At 35.4% G+C, this 21,047-nt stretch overlaps 7 protein-coding genes across 12 annotated transcripts; 1 reads left to right on the top strand and 6 right to left on the bottom strand.

The window, feature by feature from the left end:
• Positions 1-989: 989 nt before the first annotated feature.
• LOC104745895 (glucan endo-1,3-beta-glucosidase 14-like) lies at positions 990-2,996 on the bottom strand. The gene is made up of 3 exons (XM_010467270.3): positions 2,223-2,996; positions 1,798-2,115; positions 990-1,563 (listed from the first exon to the last, which is right to left on the bottom strand). The coding sequence occupies exons 1-3, from the start codon at positions 2,736-2,738 to the stop codon at positions 1,204-1,206; spliced, it is 1,194 nt and encodes a 397-aa protein (XP_010465572.1). The 5' UTR covers positions 2,739-2,996; the 3' UTR covers positions 990-1,203.
• Positions 2,997-3,172: 176 nt separating this feature from the next.
• LOC104745893 (methyl-CpG-binding domain-containing protein 11) lies at positions 3,173-5,637 on the bottom strand. 3 transcript variants are annotated; one of them, XM_087489029.1, is made up of 3 exons: positions 5,500-5,637; positions 4,593-4,679; positions 3,173-4,198 (listed from the first exon to the last, which is right to left on the bottom strand). In XM_087489029.1, exons 1-3 carry the CDS (start codon positions 5,545-5,547, stop codon positions 3,443-3,445), a joined length of 891 nt encoding a protein of 296 aa, XP_087345155.1. In that variant the 5' UTR covers positions 5,548-5,637; the 3' UTR covers positions 3,173-3,442. The 3 variants fall into 3 exon arrangements, with proteins under 3 accessions (XP_087345155.1, XP_010465569.1, XP_010465570.1); XM_010467267.3 differs by lacking the exon at positions 5,500-5,637 and adding an exon at positions 4,840-5,161; XM_010467268.3 differs by lacking the exon at positions 5,500-5,637 and adding an exon at positions 4,792-4,972.
• LOC104745894 (uncharacterized) lies at positions 5,500-6,733 on the bottom strand. The gene is made up of 2 exons (XM_010467269.3): positions 6,305-6,733; positions 5,500-5,752 (listed from the first exon to the last, which is right to left on the bottom strand). Exons 1-2 carry the CDS (start codon positions 6,504-6,506, stop codon positions 5,607-5,609), a joined length of 348 nt encoding a protein of 115 aa, XP_010465571.1. The 5' UTR covers positions 6,507-6,733; the 3' UTR covers positions 5,500-5,606.
• LOC104745892 (uncharacterized) lies at positions 6,660-8,253 on the bottom strand. 4 transcript variants are annotated; one of them, XM_010467265.3, is made up of 5 exons: positions 7,833-8,253; positions 7,325-7,590; positions 7,144-7,234; positions 7,002-7,068; positions 6,660-6,897 (listed from the first exon to the last, which is right to left on the bottom strand). In XM_010467265.3, exons 1-5 carry the CDS (start codon positions 7,835-7,837, stop codon positions 6,844-6,846), a joined length of 483 nt encoding a protein of 160 aa, XP_010465567.1. In that variant the 5' UTR covers positions 7,838-8,253; the 3' UTR covers positions 6,660-6,843. The 4 variants fall into 4 exon arrangements, with proteins under 4 accessions (XP_010465567.1, XP_087345156.1, XP_010465565.1 ...); XM_087489030.1 differs by having other exon boundaries at positions 7,325-7,565; positions 7,833-8,222; XM_010467263.3 differs by having other exon boundaries at positions 7,325-7,593; positions 7,833-8,220.
• A 1,284-nt stretch (positions 8,254-9,537) lies between these two features.
• On the bottom strand, positions 9,538-10,502 carry LOC104745891 (uncharacterized). The gene is made up of 2 exons (XM_010467262.2): positions 10,072-10,502; positions 9,538-9,984 (listed from the first exon to the last, which is right to left on the bottom strand). Exons 1-2 carry the CDS (start codon positions 10,232-10,234, stop codon positions 9,737-9,739), a joined length of 411 nt encoding a protein of 136 aa, XP_010465564.1. The 5' UTR covers positions 10,235-10,502; the 3' UTR covers positions 9,538-9,736.
• A 2,062-nt stretch (positions 10,503-12,564) lies between these two features.
• LOC104745889 (uncharacterized) lies at positions 12,565-14,432 on the top strand. Its single transcript, XM_010467260.2, has one exon. The coding sequence runs from the start codon at positions 12,720-12,722 to the stop codon at positions 13,389-13,391; it is 672 nt and encodes a 223-aa protein (XP_010465562.1). The 5' UTR covers positions 12,565-12,719; the 3' UTR covers positions 13,392-14,432.
• A 27-nt stretch (positions 14,433-14,459) lies between these two features.
• On the bottom strand, positions 14,460-18,654 carry LOC104745890 (phospholipase D alpha 1). Its single transcript, XM_010467261.2, has 4 exons — positions 17,948-18,654; positions 17,363-17,468; positions 15,210-17,112; positions 14,460-15,122 (listed from the first exon to the last, which is right to left on the bottom strand). Exons 2-4 carry the CDS (start codon positions 17,456-17,458, stop codon positions 14,689-14,691), a joined length of 2,433 nt encoding a protein of 810 aa, XP_010465563.1. The 5' UTR covers positions 17,459-17,468; positions 17,948-18,654; the 3' UTR covers positions 14,460-14,688.
• Positions 18,655-21,047: the final 2,393 nt, after the last annotated feature.

Below are 21,047 nucleotides of genomic sequence, written 5' to 3'. Positions count from 1 at the left end.
TTTTTTTAAAAAAAAAAATATTTTGTTTGAGATAATATTTATTTTTAATTGTTATGTAAATCTATTAGTCTATTTGAATACTAATTATTTTAGAATATTATAGTATTTTATTTTTGACGTATTATTACAGTTTTATATTGTTTATTTGTTGTATTTGCATCATATTTTGTGAAATATAAAATAGTAATTTTAATATAATAATTGTGAGTAAATAAAAATTATTAATTTATCATCTATATAAATTTAGTTTTACCAACCCGCCAATGTGGAAATTAAAACACATATTTTCATACATTGAGTAATATATCTTCGTTTTAAAAAATTCAAATCACGAGCAGAAAAATATGCATTTTATTAATTATAAGTATTATATGAAAGTTCTAAACAATTTGTAAATAAAATAAAATAAAGATATAGGAGAATCATAATTTGAAATCTTAACAAAATTTTCGAATTTAGTTATTAAAAATAATTGTATTGTATACTTGGATATAAAATCTTAGTTTTTAAAATTCTGATTGGTTTATATATTTTTTAAGAAAATAATTAGTAGTTTCGTCCATAATTTATTAGAGAGAGAAAATATTTTTTTTAGATTTTTTAATATTTGATATGTGAGTATTATTCAATTATATTTATTTAAATTAGTTAATTAAGCTTAATTAATTTAGTCTAGTGGTAATTGAATGTAATTTTTTACACATTTTAAGGTTAGTTTCATATTTGTACTTCTCAATTAATATAGTAGGATACGTAACCCTTCACGTATACCAAATACACCATGAACGAAACAAATATATAATATGTTTTTAAAGGTCGAACAAATAAAAACACAACATCAAAATTTAGTGTATGATAAAAAGTAGTTGTGAAAGTTTTCTGTAGTTTTCACAACATCTTTTCATCTAATTAAGTTGTGATTGAGTCCCAACCAAAAACTACACAGACATATAACTTTTTCTTTAACTGTTTTTAACTGTTTCTATATAGAGAAGAATGTAGAAATATCCAACATTTCAAATTACTAGCAATATCGTACAATAAGCACATTACACAAAGTAAGAAGTTCTTATATCAACAACACTTAAAGTTAAAAGTGACTAATCATAAGCAAATCAAGAATTACAGGGTTAACTTGATAATCTATATACACCAAAGGATCAATTAGAAAATCACAAATCTCACAAACTCACAAGGGCGTAACTAACAATGAAGAAAAAGAAGAAGAAACATTACTAGAGAAGCCGAAACAAGAGACGACCATACATGACACCGTGTTGTAGAAGAGGAGGACTTGAGTCCGGTGAAGCCAATGTCGTAGGCAATAGTACCGTCGGGTTTAAAAAGACCAAAGTTTCTCTCGGAAGTGGGGCCTGGTTTCGAGTTCTCATTGAAGAGAGCAAACACGTAAGCTCTCACCATCATGTCTGGTCTATACGGCGTTCCTTTCCTCTTTTGAAGCTTTTTCCTGAGATTCCGGTTATAAGTTCTGGCGTTCTTCAATGACGCTCCGGGTTCGTCAGCATCGCCTTTTGATGCCCATCCCGTCTCCGAAACAATCACCTACGTACAATTAAATGATTTAAATCAGGTTAATATATGGACTCTAATCTTATATTATATCTTTCATATACGAGAAGACATGTAGCTTAATTAATTAGTGCATGTTACTAACAGAAAAAACAATGCAAATAAATATAAGTCAAATTAAACTACTAAGTTTCAAACTCATATTATGCATGTTATTGACAAAACTTTAGTTTGCAGCTGTTTATAGTAATAAGAAGAACCACGTACCGGGACTTTTGTGTAACCAGCTTTTTCGAGAGCAGCATAAGAAGCATCGACCATGGCATCGAACATGTTATCGTAATGAAGCTTGGTTTTGGGGTCCAAGATGCCTTTGTTTTTCTCGAAAATGGCGTAATTGAGTTCAATTGTGATCGGGTCAGATTTATAAGCAAGAAAAGGGTAAGCGTTAATGTAAAAAGGCGATTGAATTTGCCAAAAAAACGCTAACAACGGCTTCATAAACGGCGCCACGTCGTCCCTGAACGTGCACGACGACGGTGGATACGAGTTCGCAAACACTGCCTCCGAATGTGGACTCGACACCTACAAATAAATATTCAAATTGTTAGGCAAAATAGTTAATAATATTATTTACGTAATAAGCAAAGAGCGGAGTTAACGACATGTTTTGGTTAGTACAAGCAACGTACCTCAACGACATTGTGAAGACCAAGACGGCGAAGAGCGGAGTAAACATTTTTGGCAGCAGGTAAGAGAGCTTCCCAAAGTCCGATATCGGTGCCACCTAAAATCTCGTTCCCAACCGCGATACCGCTAATTTTAGTACCACCTCTTATAAAAGGCTCGACGTTTTCCTTAAGCCAGTTCATGGCACGGTCTTCACCAACGCTTATGTCCTTGAGAAACTCGTTGCCTAAGCCAACGATGATTTCAATCCCAGTCCCACGGAAGGCCGTGAGGACGGAGTGGTCAGCATCATAGATACGGATGTTTCTGATCTTTGCTGATTTAAGGAGAGTTGCTACCGCGTCAGGAGGCGGAAGATTGTCCGCTATACGACCGTAGTTTATACCGTACGTTCCTATGAATGCGACGGCCGGTTGCGAAGAGAGGATTGAGAAGACGAAGAGAAACGAGAGGAGGAAAGCAGAGAAACCCATATGTGAAGTACGAGACTTTCGTCGAAGAGAAACACTATAATCCATATGAGATGCTGTCTCTAATGATGGTTTTGAAAACAGAGGAGGGTTTATTTTAGTTTTTTTGGGTCCTAAAATAGGAACACGAAGTGTTTATACTATGAAGTTGTTCCTTAATAGGAAGATTCTAAACCCTTGTCTCCGGGACCATGCAAAAGGAAGGGATCAAGGCAAAAATCAAAAGATTCTTCTGAAACTGAATCAAGGAAATAAGAAAACTAACATTGTAAGTCTTTGTTTGCATAAGATTCTTACTTTACCCTCAAAGCAAAACTTTTACCTTTTTCTTCTTAAATCTTCTTCTGCTTTCTTCCACTTTTTCTAATATGATGATTGGACCAATAAATGTTTAATCTATATCTACTGATCTTTAATCTGTGTTGTTTTATAACTTGGTTATCCATGAAAAAAATGTAAAAGAAAACTAAAGATTCCAGAAGTAAGATAAACACCAACACATAGTCATACTGGTTGCAATGGTTCTGTTTTACAGAAGGGCAAATAATATCCTTCTCTACATAATCTTTTAGCCTAGCATCACTTGCACATATTACTGCAATCATCTCATTAATACATATCTCAGCTTAACAACATCTTTCACCGGGATAATGCTCTGATTAATTAACAAAAAAATCAAAATACTTTCAAATAGATTCATAGAAACAACTGACTTACAGTTCATGAGTTACCAGAAGCAGAGCAGTGCAGGGCTATTCATTAGCTTTAGCTTCTGCTTCTGTCGTTATCTCTTTTCCCTCAACTTCTGTTGTCAGCCCATTTCCCTCATGGTTTATGGTCTTGGCTTCAGAATCAGGTGCTCCTTCTCCTGCAGTTTCCTTCTTCTCTTCACCAATACTAGCTTCAAAGGTGTTATTCTCTGTTTCAATTGAGTTCTTTTCGGTTACGCCAGTCTCTTCAACTTTGTCAGTCTGAGACTCCACTCTTTCCTTACCACTTTCATCAACTATATCCAGTGCTTTCTCCTTCGTTGACTCACCTGCTTCTTGAACTGGAGCTGCATTTGGAGTTTCCTCAACAACCATGTCGTCTTTTGCTTCATTCAATTTCTCTGTTTCACCAGAGCCATTCTTAACAGTTACATTCTTATTCTCAACGTTACCCTCTGAAGGATTCACTTCAGTATCTTCTTGCACATGAGATTTTTCCTCTCCTCCTTCCTCTGATTTGTCAGCTTCTGTATCTTTCTTTGACCCTGAAGATTTGGTTCTACCTCGCTTCTTTGGTGGCTCTTTATCTGGTGAAGGCGTTGCCTTAGTCTTCTCACTGATTCTTGCAGATCTCCTAGGTGTCCCACTAGTCGTCCAATCAAAGTCTGTGATCGCAGGGTTTCCAGGGTGAGATTTGAGATACTGCTCCAGCTGCTTTCTGTTACTGATCTCCTCACCCGTTGGAGCAACAAACACAATCTCCGTCTTCTTCACTGTCCCCGCTTTGTTGGGATAAAACTGCAAAAAAAAAAAAAACAAGTCACGTTGACTTATATGTAAAATCTCTAAGAAATTGATATTTGAGGTTAAAGATAATACTCTAAAGAAAGACCCTAATGTTGCTTCAAAAAAGGCTACAAGTGGCATCCATAACCATACGAATCAAGAAATTCAAGAACAAAGAAGTAGATCAAATGAGGCATAAGCCATTGAATCACCTAATCAACATCAAGTATTTTAACCTATTCTAACAATCATCCACCAGAAGCTACCATATTCAGGGTCTTTAAAGACTTAGAAAGACAAAGATTTTGGTAATTGCAGCACTTCACATAAACATAAAAATCTAGGGTTTTTCTTCTTCTTTGATTTTAACCAAAATTATCAGAGAGGGGAACAAAGGAAAACAAACCAATTTCTTCCAAGAAGAAGGTGCAGGTAGCTCAACAGATACAACTTCCTCTTCACCAGCCATCTCTCTCCCTTCCTTTTGCAAACCCTGAAAACAGATTAGAAAAAGAAAAAAAGGATCACACAAAAATGTCAAGAGAAAAACCCCAAAAATTTAACAATTTTACAAGATACTCTTCTCAAATTAACCAACAGACAACCTAAGGACTTGGTTATGGGGAAAGAAAAAAAGAGAGTCAGAGAGTCACCACTCAGCACCACGACGGAGAAGAGAAGGGATTTTGTTTTCCTTTGGGTTAGTTGGCTCTGCTGGTCTTTCTTTTGGTTTAAGACTTGGTTGTGTAAACAACAAGTACACACAGATTAACTAAACAAGCCAATGAACTCTAACCACGTGTCTGAATCTAAAACTTGTAATAATGCGCTCCATCATCCCTATGGTAACGACACGTTTAAAAGCTTATGATAAAAGCCTTAAAAGGTGTTTGATAGAGGAGGAGACGAGACGTCGTCGCCTCACTCGTATGGATCTTCGCATTTAATGTTACTAGATTTTTTGACTTACTTGGTGCTCATGTAATGCACGTGCCAAATAGTTATAAACGACTTTTTCTCCTATTTTCATGGAAAAAATAAACTGTAATGTAATATTGCTTTGGAGTCCGGATACTCTTTTAGGTTTTTAAGGCCCATTGATGGCCCATTTCATGATCTACTCGTATTGATCAAACGACACCGTTTTAAGCAGAGGAAATAGACTTTGAAGCAAGATGATGAGAAGGTGACTGAAGGTACAATCTCAGTATCAGGAATGATAACTAAACTAACTATCAAGGCAAGACGATCTTGTGATGTATTATTGTATTCTATTATCATCTGAGTAATAAATATACAAGAAAGATGCTTACTTGGTGAATTTTTCTACAGGTATTTGATCTCTCTCTGACTCTGGACATATATATATTGGAGGATAGTAGATGAGATCACCAAAGAAGCCTCTTCATATTTTGGAAACTTATTTGAAACGAGAAGAACCTTTCTTGCCTTTCCCTTTACCCCTCCCATCTGTTACTGTAACCCAGAAGAAGAGAGACATCCAGAAAAACACTGCCAGGAAGATCTTTACTCGGTCTTGTATCCTTGTCACTGATCCCACAAGACCTATCCAAAGAGATACAAAACGAACCAGAGTGTTCATTTCACTTAAGTATATAAAGTGCAGTGTTTTTTTTCTTCTATTTCCAGCCTATTCTATTATGTTCTAAATGAATCCATCACCAAAGCTATATTCAACATAACATATTGGACTAATTGCAACAACTGCACAATTTCACATCTAAGAGAAAAAGTACAAAATCTCCACTAGAAATGGATGCCCTTTTTGGCTCACAAGGAGGAGATTCAAACACTGAACTAAACCCACAACATGTCACAGGACACAATTAGTTCAGTGGTCACAACTAAACACTGAACTAAACCCACTGATCTTTAGTTCAGTGGACACAATTAATTGGATAAAATCATCATCCTTCTCATGATACAATAACAATCTCAGCACGAGCCAACAATACCAAGTACCAACCTCTAAAGGTTCTTTAGTTATATCACACTATCGGATAAAAATCGAAACTTTCGACCCAAAACACAGCAGGTACATCAAAGACCAGCCAAACAAAGATGAATCCAAAATTATCTGGGCAAGAAGAAACAAACCTTCAAGTTGACTAGTGTCCTCAGGCGGAGGCGGATCAGGGCCTGGAGGAGAAGGAGGACCCCCAGCAACGGCAAGGCAACGTAAACGGCGAGGAGACGAGAATAGGACGATGCTTCGACGGTGAAGCCGATACGGCGGTGTAAGAACTGAGTGGTGGTAGAGGTTAGAGTTTGTGGTCGTGTTGGACAAAGCCCTCGCCATTTTTGTCCCTCGGACGATAAAACTAAAGAACTCATTTACTCATTTTTTTTATTCAGGGGTTTTGGATTCAGAGTTTCAGACCATACATACGTGTACAGCGTTTATAAATCATTTTAAGATAATTTGTGAAAAAGAAAACAAAAAAAAAATCAATTTAATAAAATCGATCGATTGACAAATGATACTAGTGTAACCAAACTCTGTTTTGGTTATATAATGTCTCCATCAGCTTTCTTTACAAATTCTTCAGTTTTATAGACAAAGAATCTGAATTTGTGTTATAAGTAACAAGTACAAAAGAGAGGTTTTGTCCAACATGAATGTGAACATGTATCTTTCAGCCGTATAGACCCTCTTCTTCCCAAACTTCAACCAGAAACTGTACCATTTCCTGCAATGATTACATTTCAATAACAAAACGAATCTGGTTACTCAAATTTGGAATTAGAATGGATGGTAGTGTTACTTCCTCCAGTCCATGGAGTTTGAACTTACATCGAGAGGTATAGGCCGAGGAAACCGCTTGTTGCTCCCAAGTAGACTCTCATAAGTCACATTCTCACTGCAAAAAACAATCAACTTGTTTAAATTCCTTCCACACAACAGAGTGAATCTTGTAACCAATCACAATCCTCACTTCAGTATCGGTTCTTGAACAACTCTTTTGCGGTTCTTGGATCTTTTATCCCCCAACCATTGCTGCCGAGTTTGATTCCATTGAACAAGACCTGTAACAAACCCAAAATTCTCCGATTCATTCTCAAATACTCAATCACCAAATCACCAAAGCATATACTCTCTCACAGTCAGTGACTCACCATGGTTAACAAACTCAGCAGGTTCATTAGAGCTAGAACCACATCCTTGAGAATCAACAGTCAGATTCGTTGTACTAATCGAAGAAACACTTCCCAAAGCATTGCTTTCCATATCTAAAGTGGTGTTTGTCCAGAAATCTTCAGAAGCTACACTAGGGTTCCTCAGTTCACTCCAATCTTCTTCTACTAACACATCTTTCGAGCCATTCAAAGGCACATCTACAGTTGTTGTTGCTTTTGACTTATCAAAACAAGCCAAACAACTACTGCTGTGTTACAACATCATAATAAACATATCACTGATTTGCAAATCAACCCCCCCACCAAAATCATCATCTAAACAAAACATCATCCTAAAATTCCAAAAGCTAATTCCTTTGTAACAGAGTTAACTCAAAAGCTCAAATCTTTATAAAATACCCAAAGCTAGAAACTTTCGAATTCGAATGGCCACAAAATCTAAAAATCCTATAGAAACTAATCCTTAAAACGAGTTAATTTGACTTACCCCATCTTGGAAACAACAGAGCCCTTCTTAGAACATCAAACAAAGAACCCAGTGAACTTTACTAATCTTCAAATGAAATCAATCGATTTGATTTGGGTATAAAAGTGAAGACCAAATCGGAAGAAGAGAATTAACAAAAAAAGGGAAAAAGGAGATTTCTTTGTTCTCTTTTCTGGGATAGTTAGCGTGTATCTGGAAGTTTCGGATACTTGATTTCGAAGAAACTTGAAAGTGTTAGAGAGAAGGCCCCCACGCGTAGCTGAAACGACGACGAGCCATGTGTAGCGAGAGAGAGACATTAAGTTTCGGATACTTGATTTCGAAGAAACTTGAAAGTGTTAGAGAGAAGGCCCCCACGCGTAGCTGAAACGACGACGAGCCATGTGTAGCGAGAGAGAGACATTCCTAGTGGGTCTTTTGTATAAAGAGGCTTTGGAGCCCACCATTTATCTTATCCAATATCCATCTCTTGACCGCTTTGGTTGCTTTCCCATAATTGAAGTCCAAGACAAAGTACACTCTGTGTTGTGGTTGTGATTAACCACCCTACTTAAAATTTTACTGATTTTGATATGAATTAGAAAACAAAATGTTTTCATTTGTATGTTTTGTTCTTTACATGAAATCGGTTAGGTTAGTTTTTTTTTAAGAAAGATAAAGGAATAACTCTCGGATGTTAAAAATCCTAAAAGCTGACGGTTGACAGTTATGTGTATGATGATGTTGTATAGATTAGGTTACATGTAAATTAGTAATAGTGTGTTTTATATAATCAAGAATCTTATATCAATGGCCTAGAAGCATACATATCCACTAACATTCGTTTATATAATTTTGGTGATAAAGTTAGGTAGTGGTCTGTTTGGTGGTTGTTAAATTTCAGAGATCTTATGAGACGTAAGCCGTGAGCAAACGATATAAGCTCTATTAGAAGAAATGTTAGAAAAAAAAAAATCACTTATTCATACAATATCCGAATATCAAAATAAGTAATAACTACGTGAAATTTGGACCGTTGGTTTATTCTGTTCACATTGGCCTAAAGTTTTGGTTTTCTCCCACCCACCAAGCAGCACTTTTTTGGGTAATGATTTGTGATTAGAATTGGATCTTAAAAAAGTTTGGCTTGAAAGATTTGATCTCTTGCCACATCCAAATTGTCTAAATTATGATGAGAACCGTTAATATGAACAAATCTCGATTGTTCTTCTTTGAAATTTTTATGTATGTTATAAGTAGGAGAGGGAGTCTATAACTTTCAAAAAATCTTGTAACACATCAAATACATCTTTAATAAAGAGATTGACCTCTGGCACTACATTTAATATAATCAAAACTGTGTAAGTTAAAAGTAAATTCTAGCTTTAGTAAAAAACAAAAGATTCATATCCTCATCATTTTCTGGTCAATACATATATCTTCAAAAAAAAAAAAAGAGAGAGGCTCGTCTACTTCTTCAAGCTTGGTTCAATCGAAAACGAAATCTTTAACTGGCGTATCAAACTCGTAATCTCGAACCGTGACATGTGCAATTTGTGTTGGCTATTTCTATCCTAGAAGATAACTCTAGGCCATATGGTCCATTATGTTTCTTGATTTTTTTTTTGCAAGGCTTGAAAACTGTTTTATACTCCCTGCTGAACATGATTGTTGATTCTAACCCAATCAATATAAACTATATAGTTAACCAAAGGAAAAAAAAAGGTTTTATATTTTTTCAATTTGCACATATTATTTACCTTTTCATTTTGCTAATCACTATTTACAGGTCAATTCTTTACATCGTCACTTAGTTTTTACAAACTATGAAACCACCAACTACAATTTCTGAAATTGCCAAGAAAAAAAGAAAGCAAAGATTTACAAACCTAAATATATTGACCTGATAGGTCAAGAAGAAAAGGTCAATAAGAACATTGAGTTCTGTGATCTCGGTCTCTGAGAATCCCACTGTACAGAGCCATCCGGTTCGCTGGCATTGTGGTGGAGATTCTACACATTGAACCGTTCTTTCCCGGTTTAGTCGCTGGCTCCGGTACGTTTCTCCGGTTCAATTCCCTCCTGCGGTACTCTTTCCCGTTCCCTTTCGTGTCTTTCACATTATCTGCAAACCGCACTTTCTTTATCTTCTTCCTCTGTTTCTTCGTTTCCTCTGCATCCCAAGAAAATAAAAACTTATTTTCCCGGGGAAAGCTATCAAAAACATTCGTTGGAGCCATAGAGCAAAAAAAGATCGTACCTGAAGATAGACAAGAACGGAGAATGGGTCTTGGAGACTGATCAAGAACCTTAGAGGTTTGATTATGTCCATGGAATTGACGAGACATGGCGAGAAAAAGAGCGGTGCTTGAGCAAACCATGGCGGTTGCGATCACGATGGTGCCATTAGAACAGCTCAACATTGAAGATATATATGTGCGTGAAGTTTCTTTAGTACCGGCGAGTTTTGATGATACCAAGAATGAAAAATTTCAAGAAAAAACCAACGGAACAATGAACAAAATCGAGCTATGATCGATGATTGGCTGTGAGGAGAGACGTGTGTGTGAATGTGTTTGTTTTGGAGAGACTTGTAACTTAACAACTGTTGAATTATTTATGGTTGGAACTCTTTTCTTGACTCTCTCCTTTATTTATACAAATATAATTCGAGAGATTTTTTTTTATTTTTTATTAAATCGAAATATATAAAAGTTGGAAAAGATTGGAGTGCGAGTTAGATTTTTGGTGCTTCGTTTACTCACATGATCTAGTGGGAGAAAGAAAAATAATAATATGTAGACCAAGTTTAATTAGAATAAGACTTTTTTTGGTCAATATGTTGTTTGGATTTTGTAGACCACTCTTACTAATTTTTGTGTTTTAAGCTAAATGGGAATTTACTATAATTATATTCGTCTTCGTCAATTCGATGATTCTTTAAAAAAAAATTAATACTGATAAGTGATAACTTTATTGCTTTCGTCCACTCAATTGACTAAGTTCGAGTTTTTGACAATAATTGTTCGTAGAATTCTACCAATAATTAATTTCATCGTTTCTTAATGATCTTTTAACTGATTAATTCATAAGTAAACATGTATTTTGACATAATCTTTTCGCAATTCTAGTTATTATTAACAAAATAAAAGTTATTGTGGTAAAGTTAATTTGCATATTTTAACTTTTGTGTGTTAAATTATCATTGATTATTACTAATTATAGTTATTATTATTTGTGTTTTTCTCTTAATCATTTTTTCTACGACCGTTAAAATATACTCCTTCCATTTTATATTACTTGTCCTTTTAGACAATTTCACACATAAGAAAACAATTAAATTATCTGTTTTATCCCTCGTTAATACACTATTTCATTTGATATAAGTAATTAATAAGTTGAAAGTTAGGGGTAAAATTGAAAATTTTATTCATAAAGTTACATCGTAAATACAAAACAACAAATATATAAAACAAAAAATTAAGTCCAGAAGGACAAATAAAAATAAACGGAAGGAGTATATAACTACCTCAATCAAATTTTATGTGTTTCTATTTTTATGTGGGCATGTGGCCTATCTAAACCCAAAAATTTAAAAACTTTTTTTTTTCTTTTTGTAAATCTCAAACTTTGTATACAAAAAAATGGGTTGGATAAAAAACATAGACATGAACATTGTCGCATGTATAATGTAAAACCCAACTCACTATCTTATCTGTATTTTTATTTTATGCGTTGTCTGTCTATGAACTTATAAATTATCAGTTGAATGGATATTACAGAGAAAAACGGCACGTAGTAACGAGAAATATTGGAAACTAGTATAAAGGTGTAAAATGATTTATGGATGATGAATCATGTCGACGGAATTTTCGAAAATTATTAACAAAAATAAATTAATTAAAAGACTTTTAACTTGGATCAATGTCAAATTGTCAACCACTGACCTGCGTTGACCCTATACACGTGTCCTGTCTGACCTGTACACGTGTCCTCCAGATTCGAGAACACAAGACTTTGCCAAAAGTCTCTAACATTTCATATTCTTAACTTAAGAATGGAAATATCAAATATTTATTCAATCAAATTCCTGAAGATTCCATCCATGCCTATTCAATCTCTTCTTAAGTCTCTAACATTTTAAAACCAATAAGATCGGAACATGTTTAACAATTACAAAATTTCCGTAATTAAGAAGAAAGAACTAAGCGAGGGGAAGTCTTTCCATGTACTTGCTACGAAACTGCTTGCTACTGGCACGGTTCTTTAATTTGTATTATTCTACATCTTTATTTTGAATCATGTCCGCAACGATTTGTCTACAATACTATCATCTCAAACATTGTTCTACGAACACATTATTCAGTCATCCTTCTATAAAGGGTCGTATACTTGTTACTTGTTAGTCAATAATAATCTATATTTTTTTTCAACAATAAAAAATAAACTAAAATCATCATACGAAATATGTGGAATTGTTTTTAAACTTTAATCAAAGTTGATATGGGTTACCTGGTTAATTAGTCTCTATATATATTTTTCATAAAAAACAAAATTCCGTCAATTCATATAATTTTTCCTTAATTTTGCTTTTAAACAAATCGGCTAAATTATTGGGACCTTATTAAAAGGAAAGTAGGGAAATAAGGAATTTAGTTATTAATGAATATCAATTTTTTTAATACTTTTGATTTTACATTTATTTTATAAGATTCGGTAATTTTCTTGAGTTAAAAGGAACTTTTCCTTTTTCAATATCTCTTTTCCGTTAACTCAATTGACTACTTTATATAGCAGCTCTCTCTCTCTCTCTCTCTCTCTCTCTCTCTCAAACCTCACCAGATTAATCGAAACCCTAAACACAACAAATATCGAAAAACATCTTTTTTTCTTCTCAAAAAACAAATCATGGATTTCTATTCCCACGATATCGTAGACAACTTGATCAATGTCAACCGGATCTACAACGACGACGGAGATCTCCGCAAAAACGAAAAGCTCTTCTTCGATTTCCAAGTGGACTACACTCGTGGAGAAGAAGACGGAGATGACGAAGAAGATCTCAACAATCTCGAAACTAGAACCGTTGTTGAAACTCTCGAGTTTGATCGTGAATGGTTGTTCGGCGGAGATCGTAATCGGATCCTAGCCTTCGTCTATCACATTCTCGATTTGCTCCAAGTCCCTTGTGATCGCGAGATCGTTACCACGCTGACTGAGAATATTTTGGAGTTGAAGACGCGTGAGGAGATCTCTGAGTTACCTCACGTGGAGAGGCTACAAGTATCGATGTCTGTTTTCGTGCCGACGTTTCCTGGTGAAGAGGAGGATGATGTCGTGGTTGTGAATTTTGCGGTGGCTCCAGCGAGCGATGAGGCGGTGGAGATACACTTGGATACGGTGGTTGTTGATGAGAACGACAGAGGTTATTGTGTGATATGCATGGATAAGATCCGGGTTGGGTCGGATGAGGAAGCGGGTCGAATGCCGTGTTCGCACGTTTTTCATCGCGCGTGTGGAGAGGAGTGGCTTAGGGTTAGTGGGATTTGTCCGGTGTGTCGTGCCGTGTTTCCTTCATAAACGGCTAAACCCTAATTAAAGCCTCTCTCTCTCTGATCAGCCTTTCGTGTTAATTAGTTTCGTTTATCATGTTTCATTTTTGTAGGTTGTTTGTATTTACCTATTAGGTTCGATATGACCTATCAGTTTAGTTTAATTCATGTTTTTCCTTTCAATTTTCTATGTGTATGAATGTTCAAGAATGTATGCTTTAACCTTGTTCGTTGCTATTTTTGTTTGTCATCTATTTCTTGCTTTTTGTTTACAAATAATCCATGCTTGTTTTCCTTTTTGGTATTCGGATGTAATTTACTAATTACAATTCAATTTTTGAGATTTTTTGTTAGGTCCCAATAACAACAAGAACATAATTTGTTTAAAAGAGCTACCTTTGTTTTTTTTTTTGGTTTTTCATGTCTTCAAATAGATGAGATGAGATGAGATGGTACTAATTCTACGAACTTGGGAAACAAATAACAATGTGCAAAAACAAACGTGAACTAGTATCCTTCAAACTAGGAAGTGGGAGTGCGTTTAATTATTTTATTTGCAAAAATTGAAATAAAAGGAAATAGACCAAGTCAAAACGACTCAACCAAGATAGTCTTGTGTAGTTGACAATCAGTTAACGGGAACAAACCGGCAAGGACTAGTTCTAAGATGGAGAGGAGACATGAGATTGTTTCCCTTGTTTAAGTTTTCTATTTTCTAATTAAGCGACAAGTTTTCATGGAACCAAACCACAAATAGAAATTTGCCTTTAGAAAAAAGTGTTTTTGTGTTCTTAAGCTTTGGGACCTCCTAACATTGTTCTGCTCTTATGAAGTTTAAATAATCAATAGAAAAGCAGAAGAATGTACAAGTTTGCCAAAGTTTGTTTTAAATTTTAAGAAAATTTCAAGGTGACCAACAATGTGCTAAATTCTAAAGCAAGAAGACTTGAAAAGAAAACTCATAAATGCCCGATGGTCTGATAGTGTGTGGTCTGGACTCTTCACTACACACTAGTGATGACCTTGTATGCATAAAATAGCAAACTACCTCAAAAAGTTTGATGTTAAACACACTATCACTGGTAGGGATAACCGATAAAAAGAAAAGGATCAGATAAGATTCATAAGTTCAACAGTACATAACAACAAATCTACACTCTCACCACGTCATTGTACGAATATAAAACCAAAGGGGTAAAAAAAGTGCATCATCACACCAACCATTAACTTATTAACGCTAAACACAGACACTTTGTTTATTCAAAGCTACTTGCAGCAGCAAAGCAGAGAGAGAGAGAGATCATTACTAGACATACCAAGTGAGATTAGGTTGTGAGGATCGGAGGAAGGTAGTCTGATTTGGTGCCGAGAATACGAGCCTTTGTGTCGGGGAAGAATTCAAATCCAGGAAGCTCAGTGACGTCGCCTTCGCCGGATACACCAATCGGGTAGCGGAGCAAGTGACCGGGAAGGTCATGTTCGAGTGACTCACTTGAGTAAAAGTCCCAATACTTATCAGCGATGCGGTTAACTTTCTCAATACATTCCAAGCTTGAGGGATCCAGGAAGGTTTCATCTAGCATTCCTAGGTGTTCGTACCAGAGTGACATACGGAACCCATGGACCTGGCCACGAGCTGGTTGTCTATGGGACAAGTGATGTGGTTGGTAACCTCCCATTGCTATCTCTGAGTCCCTTGCTCCATCCATCGACCTCTGGTTGATGTTAGCAGACCCGACGATAACATATTCATCGTCAACTGCAAAAGGAGTCATCAAGTTAGTCACGCACATAACATTTATGTAAACTTCTCAAATCGTTTTTTAATCGAAATGTAAAAACTTACCAATCATCATTTTGGTGTGGACGTAAATCATGAAACGACGTGCTTCTTGCGCCCTCATGTAACTTGAGTCGGGGTCTGGTCTCTCTGCAGGCTCATACTCTCCTTCTTTCTTGACCTCACGGTTTCCGAGACAGAAGAATGTCAGATAGTTTCTTGGATCTTCCTCAAGTCCCTGAGCTCTGAGGGCCTGAATCACATCCTTGTACATCATCTCCATGGTCCTCCTCTGCCAATCTAATATAGCTTGCACTGATCCACTCTCTGGTAGACCTTCTGGCCACATTGGAACCACAACATAGACCCTAAACTTCTCTCCCTTCTCGATCTTGCTAACGATCTTAAGAGATAACTCTTTTGGGATTAAGTGCAGGGCATTGATGTCCTCAGGAGTAATACCATCAGCAGCCCAAGCAAAAGAACTCCCAAGGAAGTACTGGTTTTCAATGTAGATGAAGTCTTTGGCACGTCTGATAGCGTGAATGTAAGAATCTTGGATACTCCTATCAATGATATTATCTTTTCCACTTACAAGCCCGGCTTCAGCAGCAGCTTCAGGTGACTCTGGAAACCCAGCAGCAGCTCCTCCATCAATGGATCTAAACAGTTGGACGTTCCACACGTCATGGTCCTCTTGAAACATAACAGGAGAAGGGGTGATAATAATATCACCAAGATCCCTCAACTTAACAAGAATGTCTTTCCCACCTTGCTTGCTCCATCTCTGCTCGAAGTTATACAAGACATCCCAAGCAATGGGACCTTCAAGACGAGAGTGGATGTCATGCCAAGGCTCCCTTGGACCACCTTTGGTGATAGCAGCACCGGTGAAGTTAGGTTGATGGAAGTCATCATGGTGGACTGTGTCCAATGTCCTGAACAATGAGTGGAACGGAGTGTCGTATCTTCCATCACAGAGATCGATCCCACCAACAAAACTCATAATTCTCCTCATTTCTGATCCTACACTGCTTGGCATCTCGGTGTCCACAACAACAATTTTTTGATGATGCGTGAACATAGTAGAGACCTGCAAACTTTGGACTATGCTACCTCCATCATCGGGGTTACGAGGGCACAAGACACAATGAACCTCACTTCCCCTGAAAAAATTCTCAGTTTCTTCATCATGAGTAGCCATGAGCCCATCTTTTTTCAGCACATCAACAGAGGTTCTGTCATCCCAAACAAGCAAAAGAACCCTGACACCTTCACTAGCCTTCTTCTTGAGCAGCTCACCAATGGACATATCTCCTCCTGGCTTCGGCCTCCTCGAGTCCCTCACTAAGGAGATCTCAGCGTAAACAGACCAACCAGTAATGTAGATCAAGTGCTTTGCGTTGCTAATGGCATCGAAAATATCCTCCCAGCATCTCTGAGGCTCATAGTTCTTCCCTCCAGCGAGAGGAATCTTAGGAACAAAGTTGTCTGGAATATGAGCATCTTGGTACAGAGAAACTTTGCAGCCTTGCCTCTGAGAGAAGAACGTGTACGGTACTCCAGGGAATTTAGCACTTTTGATACCCTTGTTCCAGTTACGATCCTCCTCAACATGGAAATATTGAAGCTTCACATGAATCTTTGATCCTCCCTGAATGGGGTTTTTGTCATTATCCAAGATCTCAACCCACCGATCAACTTCCTCACCGTTAATGACTTCGTCAACAGGAATGTAAGCTCTTCCGATAAGGGTGGCACCAATAGGGTTATCATCTTTGACAGTGAAGATGATATCAGAAGCCAAATGGGCACAGTAGATATGAAACGATTCATACCACTTTGGGTTCTTAGGTTCGTTTTTGATCTTCCTGGTTCTCCCAACTCTAGCTTTCTGCAGATCAATTGTGGCATACAACTGTGTTTCACCTTTGCCAACACCAATCGTCTCCTCTACATTTGCCAGAATCTGAAAGTTTCAACAGAAAAGAAAAACATCAAGAAAATTATATGCAGCAACATTTCATAACATATTGGTACATCACCTAATTTGAACCACAAACATTATAAATGAATCCAACGACGAAACCTAAAAGAACACATGCCTATAACATGACCTCCAGAAACTTAGCAACTACGGAATCACTGATTTTTTTTAAAAAAAAAGAAAGAGAATTAAAATGAAAAGGGAAAAAAAAACAAAAGCTAATAATATATACCTTGCCAAGGAAGCCTTGCCTGACTCCACCGCCATGGAGAGCATCAATTTCAAAGATGGTAGCATGTAAAGTCCCGTGCAACAGATGCTGCGCCATTGTATCACCCCTATAAAACAATTAGATTTTTTTTTTTAAGAACACATATTAGTATCAGTTCTTCTTCTTAATTTTTATTCCGACAAAAAGAATAAAAAAGCGAGATCCAGGAATCATCATCACCGAACATCTAAGATCTGGTCTGAAAAAGACATAAAAATTCAACGTAGCCAAAATTTTCGCAGAATTGTCCAAAAACAAAACGAACAGTACTAAAATTACAGTAACTGAACTAACTCAAAAACAAAGATCGGATCAGAGCAAACAACACTACAGAACCATCAACAAATGAACCCGATCGCTTTTTAATCCAAAACATGATAATTAAGTCAGCGAGTTCTCTCTACTCATCTCTTAAAAAAGCCACTAAATCCAAACGATTCCTCATACGCAAAAGCGGCAAAACAAGTACGAGAAACATAAGAAGAAGACTAGTATAAAAATGGATGAGAGATAAAGTAAACGGATTCAGAGATATATATGACTTACTTCGATTTTTTCTTTTTTCCCGCAGAAACTGCGATCTGATCGGTCGTCGGTGGTCAGAGGAAGGAGAAGAATTCGGGATCTGATCCGTAAGGGGAAGAAGAGAGCTCTTTAAAGAGAGAGCCTAGTACTACTACTTTGTTTGTGGAGCTGTTCACAATCGATTGGAGCGCGTGGGGCCTCACCCTTTGTACTTTTTTCTTAGTTTCAGCCTTAAAACTTTCTTAATTTCACAATTAGGTCCTAAATTAGTTATTTACTATCAAGAGATTTCTTTCAGTTTATAGACTTATGGTTAAGATAAACCGCGTATTAAAAGATATGATGATATTTGATTTCAACATCCCATATTAACTAGTTGAGGATGATATGTCAATTAATAAGGGTCAGAAATTTAGAAAAGGGATTAATTGAAAATCTTGATAAAGTTTGAGAAAGAAAATAAAGAAATATTCAAAAGTTTGTAATAATACAAAAAAATCACTGACTTGAGAATTGGGACAGACATATATCCAAATCGTGCGCCCAACGTTCTGCATCCCATACGCTTACGACGTCGTTTCATAGGTTGAATCCTCACCGTCAATCATGTTAAACTTTTTTTTTTTTTTTTGGGCAAATCATGTGAAACTTTTTTTTGTGGACTTTTCAGAGGTAAGTAGTACGTGTTCGCGTCGACAAAAAAAAAAAAAAAAAAAAAAAAAAAAAAAAAATAGTACGTGTTCGCATCATTACATGACCCACTCAATACTACTCATAGTAATTTAATAATGTGCTTCATCGTTGGATCTCTCACACATCTTTGTAATGGTATAAAGATTGGATAGTTGTATCAAATTATCTCACATTCCGAACGTGGGGTTGGTGGTTATACAATGTATTTTCTTTATTTTTTTTTTTTAAATCTGTATCAAGTTATTTTATTGGTGGGGATTAATGTCTTTATATAACAGTTAATTACAACGCAACCATATCATATCAACGCTAACGCTTAAGAGAAAAATCCTAATCTTTAGAGAGCTTTACTAATTATGACTTCAAATATCTCTTTTCTATATCATCTTTATTAGAAGAATATCTATGTGGTGGACATTACCAAATTACCAATATAATATCATTTGTTGGAGGAATAACTATATAAGAAGCACGATGCAAGGAGAAATTGGCGTAAACCTTAACTGTAGCATCACGGTGATACAATGCACCAACCTTATCTTAATCAATAGTATCAACTTAATCATTGGTGCAACCGGGAAGATCTACATGTATCTTCATATATATACAATCAATACTTAAGGCACGACTTTTGATATGCATGGAGTCACCCGAAATTTGTCTCTTAACTTCAGTCAGATTACTAGCTGATAAAATAAAATAAAGATTACTAGCTAATGTTTAGTGACGATCTAAATGCTTCTGATTCTTAGCATGAGTTTTGATTCATGACTTGCACTATTATCCAAAAAAATGTGGTTAACACAAAACGAGAAGGAATAGGTGATAAAGCGGTATACACCAAGCAACACTAGTAGTGCAATGGCGGCAATAACTAATGCAATTGGATACTCCTATAAATTATTATATCATATAATACAGTTGAACTTCTATAAATTAATACTCTTAAAATTAATATTCGCTATAAATTAATAAATTCGGTGTAAAAAATGACACATTTCTATAAATTAATAAGATAATAATTTTTTGGAAATTCTATGTAAAAATATAGTCCCATCAATATCATAAATTAATAATCAAATAATATATATATATATATATAAGAAAATCTAGTGAAATACGACTCTATTGTTGTTTGTATATTCTTGAATTTGCATTCTTATTAGAGTGCATCTCTAATCTTTTTCATTGTCGTTTTTTCAAATCGCATCCAAAAAATATTAAGAGTTCTAAATGCGGTAATTGCTTCTTTATATGTAATTGGTTCTAAAATTACCATAATATTTAATTCGACTTCATCATTACCATGAATGATACTAGTAGCAATTTCTTTAAACTCTAAACTTCTAACATCTATCACTTTTACCTAAACTCTTAACTTAACAATTACGATAGACAAGATTACAAACTAAGAAAATTCTTTAAAAATATAAATGATAACAAGAGTATCTTATTTTGTAATACAAAATTTTCAAAATTATGAAAATTAAAAATCTCTTTTATTAATTTATCGATAAATTAATAATTATTAATTTATCGATAAATTAAAACCTTTATAAATTAATAAAATTTCATGGTCCCGACCTTATTAATTTATAGAAGTTTGACTGTATATTGAATCGCCATTTGTTTGAATGATCGTTATAATTTGCATTGGTCATTGAAAAACCGGTGTCACCTGCACCTTATTTACCGGAACATAATTACTTTGTATTGTCCGTTTATAATTACCTTAGTTATTTTTCTTTACAACAAAGATTTGTGTTCCAAAAATTACATAATGGTTACATAAAATGGGCGTATCTGTCTGTTGAGTGTTGACTAAGCTTATAAGAAAATATATTTTCGCTATCTTTTCAGGATCATTTATGCCGCATCAACATGTAAATGATCAATTGATCAAATCCTTTATTTCTTGCCATCCTTATATAAAACCCGATATTTTCTAATTTTATTCTAAACCTACTAAAATGTATGGTAAGACACGTTAATCCTTATCACTTTGCTCCAACTTTTTTATCTCTTCTGAAATTGTCAAAATCATGAAATTTTATCGTTTCAGTGCCAAAAAAAAAAAAAAACAAAAAACAAAGCAGCCAATATATCTAAGTATCTATCTAACCACTTAATTGTATCTGAAACAATGCAGGAATAATTTTGGATTATATTCTTGTTGTGTACAGTGTACTATACAATATTTTTCTCCCAAATAGTTGATGTCACCAAATACGGAGCTGTTCGAGATCAAAAGACTGATGCCTCACGTGTGCACCACATGTCACTTTAATACGTGTATTCGTGTGTACATTTATTATTTATGCACCTATACTAATATTTTTGCAGCTTCCTTTGACAAAAAATTCATTTTAGAAATAATAAGCATTTAATGCATTAATTTTAATATTAGTTACCAGAAATTTGAAAATTA

This window comes from Camelina sativa, chromosome 15 (assembly GCF_030686135.1).
Source record: "Camelina sativa cultivar CO46 ecotype springtype chromosome 15, ASM3068613v1".
In the NCBI taxonomy this organism is placed as follows: Eukaryota; Viridiplantae; Streptophyta; class Magnoliopsida; order Brassicales; family Brassicaceae; genus Camelina; species Camelina sativa.
Note: the sequence above shows the minus strand (reverse complement) of the source record. Positions and strands in the feature narration are given on the sequence as shown.